Raw genomic sequence first — 27168 nt, forward strand, 5'->3', positions numbered from 1 at the left:
CTATCCATGCATCAGTTGATGGACACTTAGGTTATTTCCATGATTTGGCTGTTGTAGATAATGCTGCTATAAAGATTGGGGTGCATGTATCCCTTTGAATTAGTGTTTTTATATTCTTTGGGTAAATATCTAGTAGCGCAATTGTTAAACTCTAGGGTACTTCTATTTTTAACTTCTTGAGGAAACTCCATACTGTTTTCCAGAGTGGCTGCACCAGTTTGCATTCCCACCAACAGTGCATGAGGGTTCCCCGTTCTTCATATCCTTGTCAGCACATGTTCTTTCTCGTGTTGTTGATTTTAGCCCTTCAGACAGATGTGAGGTGATAGCTCATTGTGGTTTTGATTAAGAAGCACCAACTTTAAATATACCAGTTTACGAATTATTTCCCTCCCTCCTTAAGTTCCATCTGCAACTTTGACAATCTTAGGCTGCTTAAATCCCTTTTGTCATGTGCATATAATATTGGTAATGACTACCCATCCAAATTCCACCAAATGCTTTTAAAATACTCTCTACTTCACTACTGTTTCAAGGGTCATTAGCTAAGTCTCGGAAGACACTGAACCCATTTCTATCGTGTATTGTAAATTCTTATTTAGTATTGAGTTTGCAGCCCCAAATTCTCTCAATAAAGTATAATGATTTTTCAGGAAGAATAAATATCATTCTATTTTCAATCTTTTCATTGAATACTTACTGACTTGGTACCTTGGGAAAGTTACTTATACTTTTAGCAGTAGTGGATTGGAGCAGGGACCTGCTTATGGGAGCCAATTGTGAAATTTTCAGGAGTTTTGCCTATAAGTTTTTTAAACTTTGGAGATTTGAAATCAATCATGGTAAGAGTGTTTACCACAGATGATGGCAAAATGCTACAAATGGGGCACTTCTTTTTGCACAGAGAGCTGGTTTACCAGCTTACTACTGTCTCTAAGCTTTAGTTTCTTCATCCATAAAATGAGAAAAATAAAATTTCAATCAGTATTGAACACATTCAGTTGCAGTAAACATAATCTCTTTGCTAGTTTAAACACAAAAGGAATTTGCTAGAGTCTTAAATGCCCTATAGAATTATAGAGAAGACTGATAAAATAGGTTATAGTTTGAGTTCTCAAAAACAAATTTGAGACTGATGCCGCAAAACTGAGCCACCAGGGAAGCTACGATCTCCTCTATAGTCAGGAGGCTACCTGCCCATTTGGGAAGCTGCTGCTAAGGTTATCAGTTGTAAGATGACTTTGCCTCTCCCAGGTTCAGGAAAGCCTCCTTGATCAAGAAGCTATTACAGGCAAACCCGCACACTGCCTCCAACTGCTGCTTGCTTTCTGAATATTTCAAGATAACATCTGACTAGCAGAAACTAATTGGTCAACAGAACTGCAGCTACATGGGAGGCTTGGAAATACAGTCTTTATTCAGAGTATCTTGTGTGCCAATAAGAACTCGGAGATTCTATTGCCAAAGATCAATAGAAAGGTGGAGAGTAGCTACTGGAGGACAGCTAGCAGTCTGCCATAGTCCATCCATTTTTATCCCAGAGATCTGCGAACACCTTCTTCCCCAAACAGAATAATTCATAGCCTCCCTATGACTGGTATGACTTCCAAGTCCCATCCAGAGATTGAACCCAGTTCAAAGGCTAGGATATCTGAATGACTCCACATCCTCTCCATCAAGTCCAGATGGGGCTATCTGTGGACAAGTGACCCAGGAAGTGACAGGTGAGTTATCCTCCTATGTCCAATGACAAGAGCACCAAGAACAGCAGCAGCAACAACAACAACACACACACACACACACACACACACACACTATCCAAAAGTGGAGTAGGAACCAGAAAACTATAATAAAAATTCCCTTCAGAAAAATATTGTGCTGGGCAGGCATTTCAGGGACCTCTGCCCTGGTAATAGATTACTATTATTTTCTAGGTTAGCCTGTCTAACAGCCTCTGGTTCCTCTCACATCTCCATGACTACTGGCTTTGTTTTCTTGGTGGTCCTTCCTTATCCATGAGACTCCTTGACCACATTGGAACTGGGCATTGGAGAGTCTTCCTTTCTTAGGGTTGTAAAACTTTCACATCCTGCTTTTTTTCTGGTGCAGGTTCAGCTACTTACGTTTGCTTGGTGCTGACCATCAGGCTGTGGCAGGCCAGGGTGACAGTTTCTGTGGTAAAGAGCTTCCTCATCAACTTAACGGACTTCCAGTCTTCTGATTAGCTCCAGTGTGAGAATTGTACCCAAAGAATTCATCTAGATGTTGTATAGAAATGTATGTTAAATTTAAATACATTTTGTTATATATTAAAACCTGAAGATCTAGTTTTAATTATTAGCTATGTTCTACACAGCCTCTTTTCAACCTAATGGTGGTGTTTAGCTTGAATTATGCCGCCCCCTGCCCCCCGCCAAAAAAAGATCTGTTTGATTCTTGGCACCTACTATGTCAGAATGTGACCTTATTTGGAGACAATCAATTTGGACATAATCAAGTTAAAATGAGTTCATTAGGGTGAGCCCTGATTCAATATTACTGGTGTTCTGATAAAAAGGGGGAAATTTGGACACACAGGCATACATGGAGCTGTCATGTGAAGAGAAAGGTAGTGATCTAGGTAAGGCCCCACAAGCCAAAGAATGCCAGAGGTTGCCAGTAAACCACCAGGAGCTGTGGGAGAGCCATGGAACAAATTCTTCCTCACCTCTCTCAGAAGAAACCAACTCTGCTGATAACTTGACCTTGAACTTCTAGCCTCTAGAACTGAGACAATACATTTCTATTTAAGCCACTCAGTTTGCACCATTTTGTGACAGCAGCCCCAGCAAATTAGTACAGGTGGCTACCGTACTGTGTACAGTAAGACTCTTGCATGGTAGGGCAACACTCTTCAGCTCATCTTTGCGGCTGGGCTGGTTCTCATTGTCTAGACCACAGTGCTTTGGAGAGGTGCTTGTAAATAGTTGGGACCACAGTGCTCCTTCAGAGCAAACTCATATTTTTTTTTCAAAGATTTTATTTATTTATTTGACAGAGAGAGATCACAAGTAGGCAGAGAGGCAGGCAGAGAGAGAGGAGGAAGCAGGCTCCCTGACAAGCAGAGAGCCCGATGCGGGACTCAATCCCAGGACCCTGAGATCATGACCCGAGCCGAAGGCAGAGGCTTAACCCACTGAGCCACCCAGGCGCCCCCCAAACTCTTATTTTTTGCTTAAGTGTGAAAGTACAGACACAATTGACTTTTTCAACACTGTGAAGCACCACATTAATTAGGCTCACAAATATTTTAGATTCTCTGCCACAGGTGGAGATACTCTCCAACAGCTTTAGATTCCTGTCCCTTTCTTCACAGGTATATTCCTTTTATTTTTCTTGGCAGACTGGCCAGATCTAGATATAGATCATCTTTCTCTTGTAACACTTGGCTGAAAATAGCCAAAGCAACCAACCTATACCATTATGAATTTTTCCAGCCCTTTAACCTACTGCTTCAGGCTCCATCAGTATGTAATCTACCCGGCAAGGTATTTTAGGCAACCATTTATCAAATACTTTGCCACTGCATTACAAGGGTCTCCAGTTTTCCACATTGTTACACCGGTCCGTATCATCTACCACTTGGACTGCTAAGTCAAGGAAGTGTACATTAATATCTTTTAGGGCAGCACCCCACTTATAAATTCCAAATTTTGTATGGTCAGAATTCACTCACAGAGAACAGAATTCATTTTAGCTGGTTTAATCAGAAGGGGATTTAGTACAGGCTTTGTTGTGGCTTAGAGAATCAGTGGACGACTGAGGAAACAATCAAGGATTCCTTTGATTGTACAACAGAGTGAGGCCACCCATGCAAATGTTCCTATGGCTACTGGAAAACCACCAAAATCATAAAGCAATTTTGTACTGGGCAGGGGATTGGGAAACAGAAACATATGGTAGAATTGCAGAAGCAGTAAAAGCATGACTTCTACCTTACAAATCTCTCACAAGTACATCTGATTAGCAGGATCCAAGTCAATTCAGAGCTCTGGCTATCAGAGTCTCAAAAATGTCTCTTATTCTGGACTGTGATGTGCCCAGCTACAAATCAAGGGCTCTATTTCTGAGTAAGAAACGGGGGAAGGAGATAAAGCACAAATAGTCTGATTATGAGTATAAATATTTTAGGGTTACTTCTGACATAGAGCCGGCCCTTAGTAATTGACAAATTTATGAAAACATGATATAAGTCTCCTCTTGGAGAAAATGTGCACACAATCAGAAATAATTAGATCAGGTCTTGTAAAAGGCAAACCATGGCACAACTATTTTGCACTTTTATTCGTTCAAGCAATACAGTGTAGCAATACAGTGTTCTGGGCTGGAATATTTACAAATGTAACTTCCCGGTTAACACAGTTCACTCTTCAGGAGTAATTGACCTTATAAGTTAAAGGTCGAGTTCGGGTCCTGTTGAAGTCTCCTACGCTTTATTCTTTCTGAAGAGGTTTCACCTCCCCATGTCTTCTGGTACCCATGATCTAAGGAAATAAGAGCTCTCAGAGGTGTTTCAAGCTTCGTTGCATCTTTTTACAAATTTGAATTTTAAATCTAGATTGGTGAAATATGTTTTAGGGCAGAGGTCAGTAAAGTTTTTCTATAAAGGGTCAGCTGGTATTTTCAGCTTCATGGGCCATAGAGTGTCTGCTGTGGTTTCTCAGTCTCAATGTTTTAGTGTGAAAGTAACCATAGACAGCATTAATGAGAGTGCCTGGGTTCCAACAAAACTGTATTTACAAAAAAGGTGAGGGACCTAATTGGGCCCATGGGCTGTCATTTGCAGACCCTTGTTTTAGAGAACTGCATGAAATAAATGAAAAAAAAAAAATTCAGGGGCACTGGCAGACTCAGTCAGTGGAGCATATGACTCTTGATCTTGGGGTTGTGAGTTCAAGCCCCACATTGGAGGTAAAGTTTACTCTAAAAGAACAAAAAATAAAATAAAGAATTATTAAAGAAGAGGAGAGATGAAATTCATCAGAAGTATCTTGCTGATCACTTCAGATATGGATCTAGTTGGCAATTCTCTTCTTCCTGTGGGTGGGGAGTCTTTTCACATAGTTGGCAATTTTCAAACACTCAACATAACTGCTGGTGTCTGAGATAGCCCTTGCCTCTGGTTTCACTGTATAGTCACATGTCCATATTTTCCTGAACCTAAGAACAACATGAAATTTCTTTAACTTTAATAACCATCCTCATAATGGAAACAGCAAGGGGCTCCCAACTGTACTCAGCCACAGCTGAAGCAACCCATGTATTTTTCTGCCAGCCCTGACTGTGGGCTGGGTTTGCCTACAGGCTCCTGATAGCCTTGAAATACCATGAGTTCCTGGGAGCTACTGTGGCCCATCATGCCCAGATGGAAATTGCACTGCCGTCCTGCCCTGACAGGGCATCTGCTTAGGTACTAAAGGGGAGTGGCACTCTTAGCACAGTGACAAAGGGCAGTCACATCTGACCTGTGCCACTGATTAGCCTGTGACCTTAGGATAATTACTTAAACTTTCTAAGCTTCATTTTCCTAATACACAAGATGGGGAGCATGACACAGCTCCTTAGAGCAGTGCCTGGACTACAGCAAACATTCCATAGATACTATCTACACTGGAGAAATTGCTATTAGCTATTTGTGTACCTTAGGATGATCATAATATTGGTTTTTTGTTTGTTTGTTTCAAGTTTTTATTTGAATTCTAGTTGGTTAACATATAGGGTAAACCCAGTTTCAGGTGTAGTACTTAGTAATTTATTACTTACAACATCCGGTGCTCATCACAACGTTGTTAATTGGCTTTCTTTTTCATCTGAATAATTTGAAATAAGAACAGGCAAAATTTGAGTTTTGCTTGCTTCTTTGTTTTCATTTGTTTTAACTATGGTCTCCTCATGAATATTTTGTATACATTGGGTTAGCATGTTTTTCTATTCGGCTGCCCTAAATTTTCTTAAAAGTATATGTATTTTGGGGGCACCAGGCTGGCTCAGTCAGTACAGTATCGACTCTTGTTCTTGGGACCATGAGTTCAAGTGCCACACTGGGTCTTCAGCTTATTAAAAAAAATTTTTTTTTAAATGTGTGTGTGTGTGTGTGTGTGTGTGTGTGTGTGTATTAGAGTGGGGATGGAGGGACAGAGGGAAAGGGAGAGAGGGAATCTTTTTTTTTTAATTTTTAAAATTTTTTATAAACATATAGTGTATTTTTATCTCCAGGGGTACAGGTCTGTGAATCACCAGATTTACACACTTCACAGCACTCACCATAGCACATACCCTCCCCAATGTCCATAACCCCACCACCCTCTCTTGACCCACCTTCCCCCAGCAACCCTCAGTTTGTTTTGTGAGATTAAGAGTCTCTTATGGTTTGTCTCCCTCCCGATCCCATCTTGTTTCATTTATTCCTTTCCTACCCTCTAAGCCCCCCACGTTGCCTTTCCACTTCCTCATATCAGGGAGATCATATGATAATTGTCTCTCTCTGATTGACTTATTTTGCTCGGCATAATATGGAGAGAGGGAATCTTAAACAGGATCCATGTCCACCCCAGAGCCCACTAGGGCAGGGGGGTGAGAGGGGGGTTGCTCACACAACACCGAGATCATGACCTGAGCTGAAATCAAGAGTCAGATGCTTAACCAACTGAGTCAGATGCTTAACCAACCCAGGTGCCCCAGTGTATGTATTTTTTAAAATAAATGAGTATAAAGCTGGAAATAGTAGAGCAGACAGCACAAAAGAGCAAAGCACAAAAACTGAGTAACAAAAATTAATACCATGGACACTTCAGTATTTTGTCCACTGATTCTTACCAGTTGGTATTCGTCTGGCTTGGTATCTTCACACACAAACCTTGATTCCTTTTCTTTTCTGATAGTTCTTGAACTCTAGTCACACTGGTCTTAGATTAGCTCTGTGATATCATCCAGTGGGGCATGTTGGAAGTCACATTGCTAACCTACTCCCTCAAAGGCTGATCTAGTAGTTTCAGGATAGGGCATGAAGTCTGTATTTTCAAGGTGCCTCCCATGTTGCAGATGCAGGGGAGACTCGGGGACCTCTGCTCTGTACCTTCACTCATGTTTTCACCCAGGAGTTCCTCCCCAGCCCCCACAACCCACGCAGCGCCAAAAACTGTTCCAACCTCTGCAGCAAACAATTATAACTACCTTGTTAAGGAGATGTTCTTAATCCCATAGTATAGGTGAGGAAATGAAGGCCTGATTATGTTTAGTAATTTGTTCAAAGCCTTTTGCCTCTTTCCTTGACAAGAACATGTAGTTAATACCATAGTTGATGTTAATTCATTTGTTTAAGCATGTAAAAACTCTCCTTGGGGGGGATGGGCCAAGCCTTGCTCTTCAGTGAAAGTCAGGGATTGATGACAAGAAACAGAAAGCCAGGGGTGCCTGGGTGGCTCAGTGGGTTAAGCATCTTCCTTTGGCTCAGGTCACGATCCCAGAGTCCTGGGATGGAGGCCCAACATTGGATTCCCTGCTCAGCAGGTAGTCTGCTTCTCCCTCTCCCTCTGCCACTCCCCTGCTGCTTGTGCTCTCTCTCTCAAATAAATAAATAAATAATCCTTTAAAAAAAAGGCAAGGAAAAAAAAAAAAAGGAACAGAAACCCGTTCAAAAAACTTGAAGAAGGCTTATAGAAAGGATATAGGAGAATTTCATGGAACCTGATTGTTGAAAATACAGCTTGGCCTTAAGGAAATTGGATTAAACACAGTCTTGGATGTTTGAGATCCTTGAAATAACAGAGGAGATAGATAATTCTCACATATTTATTTTCCCAATCTATGTGTCAATGTTTGACACCTGTAAGTTTCTCCAGCCAGGTACAGGAGCTGCCCTTTGTCTTCCTATAGCTATAAATGGAACATTTCAGGTCCCTCCTTCTTGCACAGCTGCCACTAGGGTGTCTACTCCCAACACTCTTCCTCCTCCTCTCTGTTTTCACCAGGCTCCTGGCCTTTGCTGGATAGAACAAAGGAAGAAAGTGTTGCAGGGGAAAAGGGGCCCTTTATTCCCTAAAGTCTCTTTCATTCTATTTTTGTTCTTTTTTAAGTTTTTATTTAAATTCCAGTTAGTTAATATATAGCGTAATATTAGTTTCAATAAGGCTCTTTCACTCTAAATGAGCGAAATCAACTCAAACGGACTTAAAAAAAAGGAAAAGAAATTTACTGGATTATGTAAATAAAAGGTTCAGGATTAAGTCCAGCTCTGGAATTGGCTGGGGGTCACATTATAAACTGCCCCAGCTTCAACAATTTTCCTATAGCAGGCACTTAATAAATATTTGTTGAATTGAATTAACACTATGGATTTTCCAGAGTCAGGTTATTTAAGTATAGGATTTGTCATATATCCTGGTTTTGATATACAGAGGTTTTATTTTTATTAATGTAAATATTTATTAATATTAATATGTTAAGTATTTTTATTAATATTACACAGTGTGTAATATTTTATTTTATTTTTGATTGAAGAATTTGGAAGCCAGAATTTTTTTTTTTTAATTTTCAAGTAGTTAGGGATATTTGTGCATGTGTGTTTTTATTTTGTTTTTGTTTTTACTTCTAGATATATTACCTCCTGGTAAGAAATTGTGAATATATTATTTTGGTGTTTTGCAATTTTTTTTTCTTTTTGGAAATTCTTTCTTTAGATATGTTAATATGTTCAGTCTGATTACATTCAGGGCTTGGCAGGGAAGTGTTTTGTCACTTTAGGGTGACCTTTCATCTAGCTCATCAAGTACATTATGTCTCTTTCATACTTGAACTCTGTATAGAAATATTATTTTCCCATTTTCAAACTACTTGGAGGAGGGACTTGTCTGTGGCCCTATATACTACAGTCCCCTCATGAGTTCAGTAATAAATGTGCATAGCTTATAGGGCTGTTATCGGGATTAAATGAGTTAATATATGTAAAATGCTTAGCACTGTGCCTGGTCCATAGTAAGCCATCAATAATAGCTCCAGATGATGTTCTTTTTTATGAACCTGCAGTTTTGCTTTCAATAGTATTCTACTTTGATAGATAAAGAATGGTTTTAATTACCACAACTTTTTTCTAACAAAAACAGATGAAGAACAAAAGGTAAAGAAAAACTTCCCTACTGGGCATCAATGTGATGACTTTATGCAGCAACTCTTAACAACACAACAACGACAACAACAAAAGCCAAGCTGATTTTGTTTTAAATTTGTTCTACCAGGTTCTTGGAGAGAATTTGCAGAGTTGTTGAGCAATGTGTTCATGGCTGAATCCTAATAGATTCTAATTTTCTATTTTTTGAGGACTTGTTCCTCTCCACCAATACACTGTAAACCTTCCGGGCAGCTATTGGTCTTTTCCTTCCTGGTCTTCACTGCTGCACACAGGTGCCCAGTAGAGAGCTGTGAAGCACATCACAAGTTTTGTGAGGCTTAAGAGCTCTAGTATTAGAGTCCTGTCAGACCTGTTCAGCTACTGCGAAATTAAGGAATCTGCCTTAAGAGCTATGCCCAGGCCTCTAGTCACTTGTTTCTTTCTTATTATTGACCATTATCGTGGTCCTTGTTTGCATACATATTCGACAATAATTTCAGATGGTGTGGAAAAGTGCTTTGTATAAGGTCTTACATACTTTATACCTCACCGAATCCACTTAAGAGCCCCCCCCCCCACCAAGGTAGGTGAGTTTTTCAGATGATTACATGTGAAATAATGGAGTAGTAATCACCAGCCAAATTATTATTCCTTTTATGGATAAGGTAAGCTTTTTAATTTTTTTTTAAGATTTTATTTGAGAGAGAGAGAGCAGAGCGACAGAGCGAGCACACGGGGTGTGGGGGGGGGGCAGAGAGAGAGCGAGAAGCAGGCTCCCCGCTTGAGCTGGGAACTAGGCTGGGCTCATCCCAGGGTCCTGGGATCACCACCTGAGCTAAAGGCAGATGCTTAACGGACCGAGCCACCCAGGCGCCCTGGATGAGGTAAGCTTTAACAATGAGGTAAGATTTTTGAAATTTGCCAATAATAACTAGCAAGTGGTGTTTGGTGATTCTTTCAATGACATCAACTTAAAAATTTATGAATTATTATTTGTTCTCACTGCCAAGTCTACCAAAAATGACTAACGGTGCAGCGCTGCATGCCCTAATACTCTTGGACCTCAAACCAAATATCCCAGTAACTATAATTTGTAAACACCCGATATTTAGTATTCAGATTTGCCAAACACCTTGTCAGATGAAAACAAGAATACTTCACGAGGCTGTGAAAGCCACCTGCCACACTTCGCTTCTCTATTTTCAAAGTGGTCTTCTTCCTTATCTGAGGGCAAACGTTTGGCGGAAGCTCAATTAGCTCTAAGTCACGGGAGGCGGAAGCCCGAAGGATCCGTCATCCAGTGCCCAGGAGCCTTTTCTTCTTTCTCTCTCTCTTTTTTAACCTGACTTTTGGTCCTGAGAGGGGGAGTGCGGCCGCGTGATAGTCCATCTCCACAGCCCTCTGAATTTAGGACAGCCTTATCCCGCACTGTAGTCATTCACTCCCTCCCGTGTTCGTGTTTCTTCCAGCTGGTTCTACTGCCTCGCAAATTTTTTTCGCCATTAATTGGTTGCGGGAAAACCGGCCGGAGCCTCACGCACCCGCCACCCCACACAGACAGGGAACCTTGGCCCGGCTCGCACCACCCCAAACTCACGAGAAATCATTCCATTCCCAGCGACCAATCAGCGCTCCGCACGCTGCCGCGCCAGCCAATCCAACCAAATACACGTTGCCCCGGCCAACTTGGGCCACAAGCTCTTCGGACGCACCCGGCGTCTAGCAGGGGACTTGGCTGGGTGATTGGCCTTCTTTCCCTGAAGTGCTTGTGTCTTCCCATTGGCTGCGAGCGGGGCGGCCCGTCGCCCATTGGCTCCTGACGGCCCCGATGGGTGGGGAAACTTGGGGAGTTCTGGAGCCTCAGTGTCGCGGAAAGCTGGGAGTCTGGCACGAGCCGGAGCGCCTACTTGATTACCACGCCTCGTTCATCTCAGGTAGCGGTGGGTGCAGGCGCGGAGCCGCGGCGGAAGTGAGGCGGCCTGGAGGGAGGGCGTCAGAGGCGTTGGGGGCGTCCGGGACGCCCTTGCGGGGTGCGTTTTCCCCCGAGCGGCTCCGGCGAGCGGGGCGGGGGAGGCAGGTGGGGAGGTCGGGGGGTGGCGGACGCGGCGTCAGGGCGGGTGTAGACTTCGCCCGGCATCCGCGGAAGGATTCCGGGGCTTGCACCTCGCCTCTCTGCACGGCTCACCAGTTTAAGGACTTGGATGTCTACTAGGCGTCAGTTTCTGCATCCGTTAAGTGGGGGAAAGAGTAGTAATAACCTTGCTTAGGCCAAGGTGGAGATTCACTAACGTGGCGTTCCTTGAGGGGCGCAGTGCTTCCTGGTTCGTAGTAAATGCACCGACGACGTAGGGTCCCTCCCATCTTCCCACAGCAAGCGTTGGCTGAGGTGATATTGCTAAGAGGCAGCGTTTTCTAGGTTTACTATCTTCTAGCTTCTGTCCTAAATGTATTAACTCATGTAACTCCTCAATAAATCAGTGTTACCGTTATCCCTAATATGCAGTTAAGAAAGATTACCTGAGCTATTTTGGGATCCGGAGCCAGGACAAAATGACAGATTTAGTGTGATGTCAGATTTTTTATGTAAAGTCTCTTAAAGCTTGTGAGCAACTTCCGGTGTTTTACAGAAGAGACTTTTAGACTCCGAGGGCCTAAGTCCTGAGTTGGAATTCTGTCTGACTCCATCACTTATTAGCTGTGTGTTCTCCAAGTGACTTAATTTCTTTGTTGTTACTTTCTCTGTAAAATAAGGGTAATAGGATCAGCTTTTAAGGTTATGAATTGTATTAAATGAAATAATACAATTTAACGTGGCCAGAAAGACTGATCACGTAGTAGAAGATCAATAAATGTTAGCTATTACATTAAAAAAAGGATTAGAGCATTAGGAGCTCAAACATGAACTCAGACTTAAAGGTGAAATATCATTAGAATTTAATATTGCTTTAATTATTGTAAAAATTCTCAACATTGTTGTAAAGCTTATACTAGAATAAGCTAAAGTGAGCACTGAAATAGAGGGAAGGGCATTGGTCATTTTTCAGAAGTGGGCTCCACTGTTGGATTCCTGCTACAGACAGTATCAAAAACGAAAGATTACTGTATTTGACTGAGTTGGAATAGCTAAATTACAAATTCAAGATTGGAAATCAAGCATATGCTGAAATTTTTATGTGAGGTAGAAAATATAATTTACAAAGTCTTGGTTTCTACAACATCTTGGGGAAAAATCTATACCATGTTTAATTGAAGCTATTTACATAAATAAAACCCTTATCAGTTGGGAAATGGAAGTTTAAACAATTCTGATAATAGCTTAAAACGTGAATTCTGACTTCATCATACTACATAGGTACAGATTTTTATGACATTCACTTTTTATTAGAGGTTAAAATGTGTATTATGTTTCATATTTAAAATAGAGCCAATGGCCATCTCCCTGTGATGTAAATTTGATGAAAACTTGAGTTGTATTGGCCAAAGACTATGGTGCTGATAGATGGCCACAGGACAATTTCTGACTTTGGCAGGCTGCTGCCTCTACAATGGCAGCCACTGTCCACACTGGAGATCATTCTGAAGACATGGGCATAGAAAACATGAACAAAATGGTTAAAGTAAGGGAAAAAAATTGAAAAAGAAAATAAAGTAAGGGGAAAAAATGAAGGTGGACATTACTGAGGACTGAGTAATAGGACTGTCAAAAGTATATGGCCTTTTTGAAGGAGCTGCTAGATTCTGATATGATTAAATGGTAATCATTCTCTGAAATGTAAGTGATTGAGTTGGAGAGTTTCCTGATGTAGGTCAAGAAAGAGAATGAAAGAATTAGTAAGAGGGAGTCCAGAATAGTATTTAAAACATTTTCCAGGGAGCCTCAGTGACTCAGTTGGTTAAGTGTTTACCTTCTGCTCAGGTCATGATCCCAGGGTCCGGGGATGGAGTCCTGCATCGGGTTCCCTGCTCAGCGGGGAGTCTGCTTCTCTCTTTACCCCTTTCCTATGCTTGTGATCTCTCTCTCTCACAAATAAATGTATAAAATCTTAAAAAACAAAAAAAAAAACATTTCCTTACATTCTCCATAGGTGGAGACTGCAGTAGAGCATATTGTATGCTTTCCTTTCAACTAATGGGAGTACTCTGTTTTATTAGGAGAGCATCAAGACCTTGATAATAACCCCAATACTACTTGCTCCCCAATTCTGGAATATATTTCCAAAGATATGTCATGCTTGCCCACATACAGATAGTTTAGACAGTTAACGATTATTCTCTTTTGGACTTAATCTTGATGAAAAAAATCCATGCAAGAATGAACTGCCTGGTTAAATACTTCATTGGGCTAAAGAGCTCTCTAAGTTTACACTTGTTTCTTCTTCTTTCCTACCTCCTACTCCACTACTCTTAAAAGAGGCTTATTAATAAATTTTAATATTTTAGCTTTGTTGTTGTAATTCAGAGTTTATTTAAAGGGTGGAATAAGTCAACTTTGAGAGCAAAAGCTGGATTACATCCATTTCTGTAGTTCTAGGACCTGGTAGATACTAGATGCTTGATAAATAAAACAGTAGACTTCCTTGAGAAATTGCTGTATTTAATTATGGCAGTGGAAATTTTAGTCATGCAAAAGCTTAAGGATGATTGTTGTAAACAGGCTCTTCGATACCTTGAGGTCTTCCATAAGTGAGCCTAGTAGCTCACTGTCTACCTATTTTTCCTACTTTTATTTACTGGGTTCCTACTGCATGCTAGACAGAGGAGTATAACATTGACTAAGTCACATTTACTGCCACAAAAGGTTTATAGTTAAATTGGAAAAGATGACAAGTGAATAAGTACAGAGTTGTTTTGAGAAACATTGGTGGGGTCGGGGGAAGCTAACCTAGTCTTTAGGGGAGACCAAGAAAGAAGAGTAGAAATTAGGCAGTGACACTCAGCCAGATCATAAAAGGGCCCATAAGCCGTTTCAAGGAGTTTGGACTTCATAATGACCAGCAAGAGGGAATGATTACTAAGGTAAGCATCTTAAAGATCCAGATTCTCATCTTTATAGGTAGTTTTTATTGCTTACATTTGTGTAATGGATTTATACAAAGATAACATCGTCTGTGATAATAGCATTTTTACATTTCATCTTTGATGAAATATCTTTCCTGCCAACCACAGGAACCTGGCAGGCAACCTTTGGATTTAAAGAATACTGTTTAATCATAATGATCCCAGCAATAGATAAATTAGTTTTTCAAGTCTTCTCTAAGAATTTGTGCTAGTTTATAACATATCTTTGATTAAGGTCATTGTACCAGCTATCAAATTGGCAGTCTCTTGAGGAGAAATGGGATACTTTCCTGACTGGCACACTGCTTGAATGATCTTATCCACTTTTAATCGATGGGTAGATTCTATATTTATTATGTATTTTGCATCACTTACATCACTTACATAGATCCTAAATTCTATTTTTTTGAATTTTCTATATATACTTTCCCATGTTTCCCATATTTTGGGATATACCACCCCAAAATATGCCATTTTGGAATAAGGATTATTTTGAACTGAAGGCAGTTCAGCAGCAAATGCAGAAAGAGCTGTTTTCCCTCCCTCTACTACTTAAAAGTAGAGCATAAATTTCCCTTTGTGAAGGTCTTCCCTCTCCTCTCATATACTAGGAGGAGAACAACTCATCACTGGAGGTAGAGCTGGCACCAAGATTGTCTGAACAAACAAACTTTACTACAATAACCTTTCTTTTCTATTAACTTTCTCATAATTCACCACCCTTAGAAGCCCAAATCCCTTTTCTTTGTCTTGTCACTTTTCCACAAGTTATTGCCTTTTGTTAGAATGGGGTATAAGCCCCAAGTCTAAGTGCTCTTTTTGGGTCTCCCATTTCTTTCTTTTTTGTGAAGGCCTCTATGTATATAAAAATAAAATATTAACAGCAAATAAAATTTGTGTGTCTTTTGTACTGTTAATATACCTTCTTTCAGTTTAATTTGCAGGTCCCAAAGACAGAACCTAAGAGAATAGAGAAAAAGGTTTTTTCTTCCCCTACAGTTCTGTATCATCTTGTTTATCATTTTTAATAGCTTGTATGCTTTGTTCTATGCTATTTAAATACTGACTACAATAGTGATTTATTTCTGTCATCTTTAGTTTTTAGATAGTGTTTCTCAACCCTGGCTGAATAACAGAATGATCAGTGAGGCTTTTTATAGAACCTAGATTTTTGGGGCCTACTCCAGAATAGGCCCACTGAATCACACTATCTGGCAGTGGAACCTGATATCTAACATCTAAAAACAGTGTCACAAAAAGCCCAGAGGCAGATAGAAGTTAAAATGGTAAAGGCAAATCTTATTCAAGAACTATTGCAATAGGGGAAAAGATAACTCAGTATAGAATTGTACCCTGTTCTGGAAATGCCTGGGTGGCTCAGATGGTTAAGCCTTCAACTCTTGGTTTTGGCTCAGGTCATGATGTTGTAGTCATGGGGATCGAGCCCTTTGTCCAGCTCCATGCTCAGCATGGAGTCTGCTTTGGATATTCTCTCTCCCTGCTCCCCACCCTGCTCTCTCTCAAATAAATAAACAAAATCCTAAAAAAAAAAAAAAAAAGAAAAAGAAAGAAAGTTATATTCCATTCTAATAGAACAAAGACAGTGGGGATTTGTAGCCAAGGAGCAGGATAGGTGTCAATGGATGGGAAATTGCTAAGAGGAAACATTAAGGGTAAGGGTTCTCGCTAAATTGACTTAAGGGTTCTTGCTGAATGCAGAGCAGCATGATAAGATCAAGGGTAGGATGAGGAATTTTTGAGGATGTTTCAGTAAGCTAGCTCAGCAGGTTTCTTGCTAAAACTGAACTTAGGACTCTAAGGACAAGCCCAAGAACAAGGCCTGGTCAAAAAGAGGAATCAGAGGAGTCCTCTGAGGAAGGGAAGGGAACCTTTGTCAACAGCTACAACTACTACAAAATATGACAAAGGGGATTTTGAGGTATGCATCTGTAGGTGAGAATTACAGCCTTTTTCACATAGAAGTTTGAGGCTTGACATTTCATTTAGATCTTTTCTTGATTTCCTATTTAGTAGTAACTTGATGATTCTGTAAATCATGCAGCTTTTCCCCAGAAGCTTTTTCTATATTCTTTCACTGGAGTGCACCAAGGAACCTAAAGTACACAAAATCAAGACCAAATAATTCTTGCTTTGAAGTGAACACACTTCACCAAATATTAAGGGCCTGTTGTGTTCCAGACAACGTTTTAGTAGTTAGGGATATTGTGCTAAACAAGGCAGTTAAAGGCTCATGCTCTATTAGTTAGGGATATGATGGTAAAAGGGTAGAATACAGTATACCAATAAAAAAACAAGTTAATTTTAGATTGTGATAAGCACTATGAAGAAAATAAAAGAAGGATGTAATGGAGACTTGGAGATGGCTGTATTAAGATAGGTTTAAAGTGAAATTGTCATTTCAAGTTGTTACTAGTCATGCTCAGATTTGGGATCTAATATCCAGGCAAAGGAAATAGCAAGAACAAAGCCCAGAGTCAGTGACAAGCTTGGCCTATTTGAGGGGCAGAAAGAAAACAAGTAGGACAATAATATTCTAGGCAATGAGACCTGGTGGTGTGAATAGGAATCTCTTAATTTCTTTCAAGGGTGATTCCTAGGCTTTGTCTTTGAGCCACTGGCTCAATTCCATTTTAAAAGGAAATGGTTGAGGGGTGCCTGGGTGGCTCAGTGGGTTAAGCCTCTGCCTTCAACTCGGGTCGTGATCTCAAGGTCCTGGGATTGAGCCCCGCATCGGGCTCTCTGCTCGGTGGGGAGCCTGTTTCCCCCTCTCTCTTATGCCTTCCTCTCTGCCTACTTGTGATCTCTCTCTCTGTCAAATAAATAAATAAACTCTTTAAAAAAAAAAAGAAAGAAAGAAAGAAATGGTTGTAGCCTAGGTGGCTCAGTCAGTTACGTATCTGACCCTTGATCTCAGCTCAGATCCTGATTTTAGAGTCCTGAGTTCAAGCCCCGTGTTGGGCTCTATGCTGGGTGTGGAGCCCATATTAAAAAATAAATAAATAAAAACAAAGTAAAATACAAGTAAATTGTTAAGATGGGGGAGACTGAGTAAAATTAAGGGAAGCTTAGGGTGATAGCCATTAGCATGAAGTTCTAACTAGGCTTCTGGATCTGAGACTTTGGAGTCCTATTTCTCTCCCTATTTCCCCTTCTCTCCAGTCTTTCCACATTTCAGACTCAAGATAACCAGAGTTTTTGCATGCTTGCATGTTGATCAAAGGCTCCCAGAGCAATTAGTCTAAAAGAAACCTGCAAAACCTGCATGGACATTTCTAACTCAGCCTAAGAAGTCATGCAGTCACAGACTACCTCTTGATGGGAAGTGTACTAAAGAATTTGCAGCAGTGTTTTAAAACTGTCACATTACAGAAGGCTTCATTATATTGTTTATTATCTTTAAGGTTAACAATCATCTTGGGTGCCTCGGTGGCTCAGTGGGTTAAAGCCTCTGCCTTCAGCTCAGGTCATGATCCTGGGGTCCTGGGATCGAGCCCCACGTTGGGCTCTCTGCTCAGCGGGGAGCCTGCTTCCCTTCCTCTCCCTCTGCCTGCCTCTCTGCCTGCTTATGATCTCTGTCAAATAAATAAATAAAATCTTTAAAAAAAATGTTAACAATCATTTCTTTTTAGAAACAATGTTGAAAAGTAGCTTATCTTTGGAATTAGTAACGATATAGTACTTTTCTTTTTTTATATGGTTAAAATTATTGCCTTAAAATTATGAACCATTTGTTTATACAGTACTGATGGTTCTAAAAGTCTTCATATGACTTCCTTATACAGATACCTTACTAAATCTTACAGCACTTCATCAAATGAAATAAAATATTGAAAATGGTGCAGTTCTTCAAACTTTTGAAGTTGTTCAGAGTTCTGTAACCCTAACCTGAAAGAATGTGTGAACAGTTTTGTCATTAGTTTTCTAGAATGAGTCCTAAATTTGTTGGTTGTTAAATTAAAAAATTTAATGGCTGAAACTCCAAAGAATTTGTAAAAGAATTTATTCCTTGTGTATTTATTTTTGTAGTTTGGAAACAGCAGTATTTTTTCTTTAAGTCATCTAGAATTCTAAAATGTATTTCTTTTTATTATATTCCTTGAGAAAGGGAATGAGGATTGTAGTTTATTTTTATATGAGTGATTTTAATAACTTAAAATGTGTGATGCTCATCCTTGGCTTGGTGTTACTCATCTTGGGAACTTTTAGGGGGAAAAAAAAAAAAAACCTATGCCCAGGCCCTACTCTCAGAGATTCTGACTAGTTGATTGGGAGTGGGATCCAGGTATAAGTTATCTTTTATAGCTCCCAGGTTGATTCTCTTATGAAGCCAGATTTGAGACTCAGTGGTCTACTGCTTCAAATTGTGGTATTTGCTGATGCTAATCTTTGTCTTTGTAACAGAAGGAAAAAAAATGGAAGGCCTGCCTGATGCTGCTGCTTTTGCAACTAGACTTAAGAACACTCTTATACAGTATCATAGCATTGAAGATGATAAGTGGCGAGTTGCCAAGAAAACGGTAAATTATTTAAATTACCCCTTATGGCATTTATCTTCTATCCAGTGAGTTGGTTGATGACTTTCAAAATGCTAAAGGAAAATGGGGACCATACTTTGGGTAGATGGCAGGATAAATAATTAAGCTAATAAAGCTGGTGGTTTGACATCTCACCAAGGCAAAACAGTAATCCTCTACTGCTTTCATTACTTCTTTAGATATTGGACATGAGAATAGACTGGCAACAGGAGCCTAAAGAATAGCTTCTAAAGTCAACATATAAAATGTAACATGTATTGATAGTTTGAAATAGTTTCAGATATGTCAACAAGCCTGTGAAGGTGGCCAATTAATATTCTTTTCTATTGGTATAACTGGTCCGAACTATCACGTGGCTGAGTGTTGACAGAGCCAGGAACCCAGGAACCCAGGAACCCTGGAACCCAGGACTCCAGTGTAGTACTCTAGCTAGTCTGATATTCAGAATTTCTTGGGAAATGATCAGAAAAAAGATGTAGGGACGAATTCAAGGTAGCACTGTCATTATAGATGTGAATTGTTTGATTTTAAAAAAGATACGAGCAAGTTCAGAATGAAATATTTACCATTCCTCTTGTCTTGGGCCAAATGTGTCCGTAACGGTAAATAGATAAGATTAGAGTGAGCAAATAATAATGGCTGGTGAGGATCTTAACAAGGTTTGCATCTCATTAAGCGACTGAAAAATCTGTTCTGGACGTCTGTACTTCAAGCACAATGTGAAGGACTTTAGGATACAGAAGAAATTCAAATATGGATCAATTGATGGTATAAGTGACTTTTATGTATCTCTAAATGCAAAGACTGATGCTGTAGAATTTGAAATTGTCAATTTTATATCCAGAGTTCCACCTAAGTAATGATTTATGCCCTTATACTGTTTTTTTTATTTTTCTAGAAAGATGTAACAATTTGGAGAAAACCTTCAGAAGAATTTAATGGATACCTGTAAGTAAATTCTTGTAGGTTTAGGTAGCTCTTAAGACATTGCCAGACTTCATATATATATAAATGATCACTAAATCATCATTGCCACTAAAATTTGGCTTTTAAGATTTTAAACTTTCTGAGAAGCATATTCACCTTACGAATTCAAAGCCTTTAAAGTGTCCATATTCCTTGTGGACTGAGTTGGTAGTAAGGGAAATCATAAATAATGATATCAAATGGCCAATAAAAATCTTAATTTCTTAGCACAGTGTATAACCCTTTCTAGTATTCTTCTATATTTACTCAGTGCTATAGCATACTTGAAGAATTTATTTTAGGGCCACCTGGGTGGCTCAGTTGGTTGAGTGGCTGTCTTTGGCAAAGGTCGTGATCCTGGGATCCTGGAATCAAGTCCTGCATTGGGCTCCCTGCTCAGCAAGGAGTCTGTTTCTCCCTTCTCTCTGCTGCTGCTGCTTCTTGTGCTCACTAAATAAATAAAATCTTAAAAAAAAAAAAGAATTTGTCTTAAAGAAATCATAAGGAAGTTAGTAAATACATATCTCTTTCATCACAGCATTACTTATAATATTAAAAATTACAAACAACTTGAATCAATAGTCATAAAATGGTTAAATTTTGAAACATATTTTACAGTCTTTAAAAACTGTGTTTTCAAATATTAGTTTAAAACACAAGAAAATCCTCAAGATGTAAAGTGAATAAAGCAGGATATGAACTGCATGTAGCAGAATTGTGAGTTGACTTTAATTTTTATATATTAGAATGTTTTTACTTAACACCAAATACACACCTCTAGATGCCTGTTTTATAGGTGATTTCTATTTCCATTTTTTGATATTTGCATATAGGTGAACATGAATTTATGCTTTTTACCAGAAAATTAATATTGTTTTTTAAAGCCACTAGAGACTGTTGCCTTGTATAATTGGAGTGGAATGTTCATATCCTTGGGACTCTCAGTCCTTTTAAAAATGAAACTGTGGGTTCCACTTACTGTATGTTCTCAAGTATAATACCAAAGATAGCATTTCCAGAAAGATGACTTATACGATATTTATGATGAGGGTGAGGAAACTGGAGTTGTGGATTAAGCGTTGTAAGCAAGTGTGAAGTTAATCCTTTAGATCACTGATTGGCAGTGGGGGTTGAAAAGCACAAAATGTGCCAAGGAAGTATAATGCTTGGTAATTTGAGAGGGCTTCATTGAAGACTTAGTGCATGAACCAAGCTTTAAAGGAAGAATGGGTTATTTCTTAGGGAACGAAGAACTGATTCATATTCCAGGCAGAGGGGATTGCATCTATTACATAAACACAGATGGGAAACACTCTAAGGAGTTTGTTTAGGGAAGTAGAAGTGATGTTTGTATAGCTGGAGCATAAAGTATGAGGATAGAGAGAGCATATGTCTACAGGATTTTTGAATTCTGAAGTAAGGAATTCAATATTGTGCTTACCTTTGCTCAACCCTTACTCCCACCTCCCAGGTCCTCAAAGATTTTGAACTTAATCTGATAGCACTGTGAAAAATGAAAATGACCGCATGGAGAGTTTAGAGAAGAGGTCTTACCCTTAGAGTCCATGGCTAGCTTCTTGACGTTTCCTCAAGATCATAAACATAATTTTGTGTCAATGTTATATTCCTGGGAAGAGATCTTTGTGTTTTTTTGTTTGTTTGTTTATTTGTTTGTTTTTTCAGAAACTTAAGGAGATGTGGTCCAAAGAGCTAGAAATGGTTGCAGTGTTGAGCTGGACACAGAGTGCCCAAACTAAGGACATAGTATGGGAGTCGAAAAGGGCAAGTGGATGTGAAAGGGATCTAGTGGTGGTGGTGGTGATAATAACTAGCATTCATTGAGAGCCAGATATTGTTCCAAGCGCTTTACATTTACGAAGTCATCTTGATAAAACATGGTGACTTTTGTTTTGACTGTTGAAATGGGATCAAGAGAAAAAGAAGTGTTAAAAGTTGAATCCCATATGTCTAATTTGGGATTCATTTGTGTTGCCCTATTCCCACCCTCCACCCCAAGTCAGAGAACACAGGAGGGAAGATCAGATTTAGGATGGGGGAGATCATATAAGTTTGAGGTGGAAATACTTACAAAATGATAAAACAGCTTCAGATGCTTTAAAAAAACTTTTAAAAAGACCTGCCCAAAATGTTACTGATATAGTTAAAGCTAATCTATCTCTCATTTCTTCTTTTTTCTTTCTTCCCCAGAGGTAACTATCTCAAAGTGTGTATTCCTGTTTTATGCTTTGACCACATATATGTGTGTGTGTGTGTTTCCTTTAGTAATTTGCTTTTGATTTTTTTCCATTTAATACAGTGTTTTTTTCAGGATTTAGCCAGGTTGTTACATGTATATCTATTCTTTCATATTCATATGAAAATACTACGATGTATTTACCTGTGTTTGTAAATTTTTAGGTTGTTGACAATTCTTCCTTATAAAATAACAGTGCTATAGTAAACTTCTTTAGTATATGTCTCCTTCAACACACGTGTGATTTTCTTTGGGTATGCTTCATTCAACTACACTAGGGACATTGCAAATTAATTGCTCTCTAAAGTGGTGGTAGCAGTTTGAGAGCTCTCATTCCCTTCCATTCAATACTTGTTATGTTTTTACTCTGCCAATTTCAGGGGTATGAGATGGTATCCTGTTAGTATTTACTTGAGTACAAGTGAAGTTGAGTATCTTTCCTTAATTTATTGACATTTCCAATCAATCTTAACATATCTTTTGTACTTATTTTCTTTGGATTATCTTTTTCTCATTGGTTTATAGGAATTAATTATGTATATTCTAGAATAATTATGTGTGTTTATATGTGTTACACATTCATTCTTCCAGTCTATGGCTGGTTTTTGAAGAAATTACTTATATTGTCATTTGTGGTATGCAAGTTTTTAATTTTAACTGTCTTGTATTATTTGTATTTTTGTTTGTTTTATGTATTCAAGAAATGCCCCTGTATCCTGAGGTCACAAAGATGTATTTTTCTCAAAGCTTTAAATTTTACGTAGTAGTCTTTAGTCTGTCTGGAAGTAATTGTTTTGAATGGTGTCAAATAGTGATTCAGTTTTTAATTTCTCTATTAGTGTAAGTATTGAATCAAACTGCCATTTATGGAATAGAGTACATCCTTTCCCCACTGATACATAATGCCACCTCTGAAATATGTCAAGTTCTGATATTATTCATGAGTCATTCCTCTGTGTGCTATTCCTGGATGACCTATTTTTCTGTTCCTGTAAAAAAGTTTTTGAAAGTCAGAGTAAAAATATGTGTACACTAGTAACATCTTAGAGCCTAACTGAGAAAGGAATTGCATACAGAATAAATGAAGCGTGAGTGTTGTATGGACTGTTTTCAGTTACACTGTAATATGAAGGTACTTTCCTATGGTCATTTAATTTAGACTTCAGATCACTTGTTAGATTTGAGGGCAAAGAGTACATCCTAATAAAATAATTGATAGAACTTATCAGAAAAACTTTTGCGATTTACTCCCTTTACAAAAATCTTAATTAACTTTTCCTTTTTTTGAAGTTAGCTCTGAATTATGGGGGCATACTGAAATTTTTCTTTCTAACAGCATTTGACCTTAATATTTTTTCTCCAGTTTCAAAGCGCAAGGTGTTATAGATGACAGCGTCAATAGTGTTATAGACCATATACGCCCAGGTCCCTGTCGCTTGGATTGGGATAGCTTAATGACTTCAATGGATATTTTGGAACACTTCGAGGAGGTATTTATTGAGAAACATTACTTCAGATTTTGTGTGTGTGCCTGTAAGAGAGAGCATGTGAGTGTGAGTATGGGCACCCACTTGTATTCATTGATTGGAGAGTAAGTAGTCATGGCAGAGATCTCACAGGGGAATCCTTGCTGCCTTTTAAAAAGTTTGAGCTTTTTCATATTAACTAATGAGTATTAGTCAGAATGGAGTTTGTTTTCCACAGTAGCGCTACCCTTGCTGCTTAAGAAAACTGCCAGCATCTTTAATTGTAAAACTGAACTTGAGGGGCGCCTGGGTGCTTAGTGGGTTGAGCCTTTGCCTTTGGCTCAGGTCATGATCTCAGGGTTCTGGGATCGAGCCCCACATCGGGCTCTCTGCTCAGCGGGGAGCCTGCGTCCCCTTCTCTCTCTGCCTGCTGCACTGCCTACTTGTGATCTCTTTTTCTCTCTCTCTCTCTGTCAAATAAATAAGTAAAATCTTTAAAAAATTAAAAAAAAAACTGAACTTGAGGTTCTGAAATTTAAAATTCTAAAGACAACACCATCATATGCAGGTTTCTAGGTAATCATATGTAGGTTTTTCCACTAATGTTAAGCCAAAATCAAAGACCAAAGATAAAAATGCAACCTTAGGTGTTAGAGAATGATGTAACCAAAGTGTTTTTATTTTCTATTTCTTTCTATTTTTCTATTTTTGTTAATTCATTCTTCCCATGTTTGAATTTCTTTATTGAAACATTTGGTATTTTAGTCCAAATATTTGTGGATTTTATGCTAAACACCTGTAGTCTATACCACCTACTTCCATGTTGAATATCATATAGGATACAAAGCCACTGCATTGAGTTAGAGATTTAGATACTGGGTAACTTACCTCTTTGTATTTTGGTCATATACCTTATTCATGCTCATAAAATGGCAGTGAGATTTAGAATAGAGATCAAAACCTGTCAGCATCGCTGTAAGAATTATTATTAATAATAATTTATAAATACATTTTAAATGAATCTTAGTTTTTTACTAAGGGTTAAGTTATGATATATGAGTCCATATATGTTTCCTAAGTAGTAATACCTGTTACCTGTTCTCTTTCAGAATTGCTGTGTGATGCGTTACACTACTGCTGGTCAGCTTTGGAATATAATTTCCCCAAGAGAGTTTGTTGATTTCTCCTACACTGTGGGCTATGAAGAAGGGCTGTTGTCCTGTGGTAATGATCTCAAAACATTATGATTTCTTTTCTTTTGTTTTAAATATTTGAGGTTTCTTGGCTGGATGTTTCTATGTGAGATATATTTTCAGCCTTCACACTTATTTTATACTAAGCTTTGCAAATGCTACATTATAGGAATTAAAATAACAATATCAAGAAGGGTTTTGAAATCTTTCTGGTAAGTTTTTATTCTCAGTTATGTGGTATCTTCCAGGTCACCGCTGAGAAATATGAATCACATGCCTGCCTCTGAGAAAGGGTTGTAGTAAATAGATTAAGTCACTCTCAGAAAACAGCTTCTTGGTCATATACATAACACACTGGTATGTGTTAGAATATTTTTCCTTCCTTGAGCTGTGTAATATTTTTCTTCTAAAAATGAAGAATACTGGGCACCTGGGTGGCTCAGTGGGTTAAGCCTCTGCCTTCAGCTCAGGTCATGATCTCGGGGTCCTGGGATTGAGTCCCACATCGGGCTCTCTGCTCAGCAGGAAGCCTGCTTCCTTAACCCCCAACCCCCGCCTGCCTCTCTGCCTCTGTGCCTACTTGTGATCTCTATCAAATAAATAAATAAAATCTTAAAGAAAAAAAGAATAATACTGCTATTAGAAGGCTCCTGCTTTCTAAAATATATCTATAGGGAAATCAGTCTTTTTCTGTGTATAGTATACACTTGAGTTGGCAGTTTTAGGTAAATATCTACTTGTTAACTCTTAACCAGCCAGTACCAAAGTTGGATGTAGTAGTGTCTTTAGGGAGTAGTGGTGGTACTGTCGTTTTGATTTTGGGCACCTTGAGGCCTGGATGCTAAGCCAAGATTCATAGTTTCCAAGGAGTTACCAAGATGACATAATGTTACCTATTCTGATGGGATTAGAACTTTCCCCATTACCTCTAGCCCTCTGCCAGAATTCTACTTGGTAATTATCTTTTTCTTCTTCCATGGTCACTCTTGGGGCTTAGTTTTCATCTACATGGATAAGAAGAAAAAATGTTTAAACAGGAAATCTGATAATATTGTTTAATGAGAGTTGTAGACTAATCTCAGTCACTGCCATTAATGGTGTTATTTTTAAAATTTCCTTGTAGGGCTAAGTGTTGACTGGAATGAAAAGAGACCAGAATTTATTCGTGGCTATAACCATCCCTGTGGTTGGTTTTGTGTTCCGCTTAAAGACAGTCCATACCAAAGTCTTTTGACAGGCTACATTCAGACGGATCTGCGTGGGATGATTCCTCAGTCTGCGGTAGATACAGCCATGGCCAGCACTTTAATCAACTTCTATGGTGATTTACAAAAAGCCCTACAAAAGGCATAATACGTTTAAACTTGTAGTACGATAGTCCCCCCAAATCAACTTTTTCTCTCAGCTTCATGGCCTGTGAAAATCATCCTTTCCTTTCTTCTGTGTAGCCTGTAGGAAAATTAGGTGGTGATTTGCATGGTGTTTGATACAGCAGTGTGTCTAAGCATGGAGAGTCTGACAGACGTCCATGAGGAAGTAGTATACTTCTTTGACCTGAACTCTTAAGAAACTGAATATTGCCTCAGTATGAATATTTTGGCTACTTGGAAATTAGAGAAAGCACAAGCTTCATGCTGTTAGTTAAAAATCATCTGTTTTAGAGATTTATGAACATTTTCTAAGTTTTAACTATTTTTGGAAGTTATATATTAGTGCTTAACTATTGGTATGCTCTGTGAGTTTGCCAATATCTTGGACTACAAAAAGGTTCTTTATATTTTATAAAGGTGAGCTTCATTGTCAGGTGACTTGTACTACTTTAAGTATTAAAAAAATAAGAAAAAATAGATACAGTAAGAATAGATACAATTCAAATACAATTGTTTTGATACCTAGACAACATTATTTTGTGGATATCTTTAAAAATGTATTTGTATCTTTCTGTGCATTTATTTTGGAAGGTCTAAAAAGCATTTATGCATGAATAAAATGTACAAAAAACATATGTGCTGGGGACACCACAGTGATTGGATTGTGTGAACTGGCTGGTGGTATCCTATATTCACCAACAGCAAATTGTCTAGAAAACAAATTCAATGAGAGTTTTGTTCACGTTTCAGTTTGTTGGGTTTTTTTTTTTTAAGATAAGCCCTCAAGAAATAGCTTTTAATTCTGAGAAGTATCTGATATTCTGTAGGAAAATAATCACATTTTCAGTCTTACTTGATCCATGCTCACGTTTCAGTTTTAAAATATCACTCACCTCATAAAGTGTTTCTAGCTACATCATAGACATTCACAGTTGTGACATAACTTCAGTCTGGAACTTTAACAAATACATTCATAGATTTGTCCACATGCCTGGATGAGTCATTTTAGACCTAGCATGGACTATATTAGGTCCCTTGCTTCTGTGGCTGCCTTAAATGAACGTTCCTGAATGATTTTAACATTCCAGATGATTCTCTGGCTTTTGAATAATCACCTGATTTACTTCTTAAATGAGACCTCGAGGCAACTCAGTATATCC

General features: G+C 38.7%; 1 protein-coding gene across 3 annotated transcripts; it reads left to right on the forward strand.

The window, feature by feature from the left end:
* Positions 1-11044: 11044 nt before the first annotated feature.
* On the forward strand, positions 11045-26661 carry STARD4 (StAR related lipid transfer domain containing 4). Of its 3 annotated transcripts, none has more exons than XM_032844978.1 (6): positions 11045-11079; positions 18626-18741; positions 19658-19707; positions 23343-23469; positions 24555-24669; positions 25762-26661. In XM_032844978.1, the coding sequence occupies exons 2-6, from the start codon at positions 18637-18639 to the stop codon at positions 25989-25991; spliced, it is 627 nt and encodes a 208-aa protein (XP_032700869.1). In that variant the 5' UTR covers positions 11045-11079; positions 18626-18636; the 3' UTR covers positions 25992-26661. The 3 variants fall into 3 exon arrangements, with proteins under 3 accessions (XP_032700869.1, XP_032700878.1, XP_032700887.1); XM_032844987.1 differs by having other exon boundaries at positions 11059-11079; positions 18630-18741; XM_032844996.1 differs by lacking the exons at positions 11045-11079; positions 18626-18741 and adding an exon at positions 19228-19527.
* The last annotated feature ends 507 nt before the right edge of the window (positions 26662-27168 follow it).

Source organism: Lontra canadensis, unplaced genomic scaffold, assembly GCF_010015895.1.
Source record: "Lontra canadensis isolate GAN:19392208 unplaced genomic scaffold, GSC_riverotter_1.0 scaffold4, whole genome shotgun sequence".
In the NCBI taxonomy this organism is placed as follows: Eukaryota; Metazoa; Chordata; class Mammalia; order Carnivora; family Mustelidae; genus Lontra; species Lontra canadensis.

Bases quoted from the DNA above. Each gene is read 5' to 3' on its own strand.
- STARD4 (XM_032844978.1), top strand. From the start codon at position 18,637: ATGGAAGGCCTGCCTGATGCTGCTGCTTTTGCAACTAGACTTAAGAAC. The intron at 19,708-23,342 runs GTAAGTAAATTC...TTTTTTCTCCAG, and splicing joins GAAGAATTTAATGGATACCT to TTTCAAAGCGCAAGGTGTTA. The intron at 23,470-24,554 runs GTATTTATTGAG...GTTCTCTTTCAG, and splicing joins TTTTGGAACACTTCGAGGAG to AATTGCTGTGTGATGCGTTA.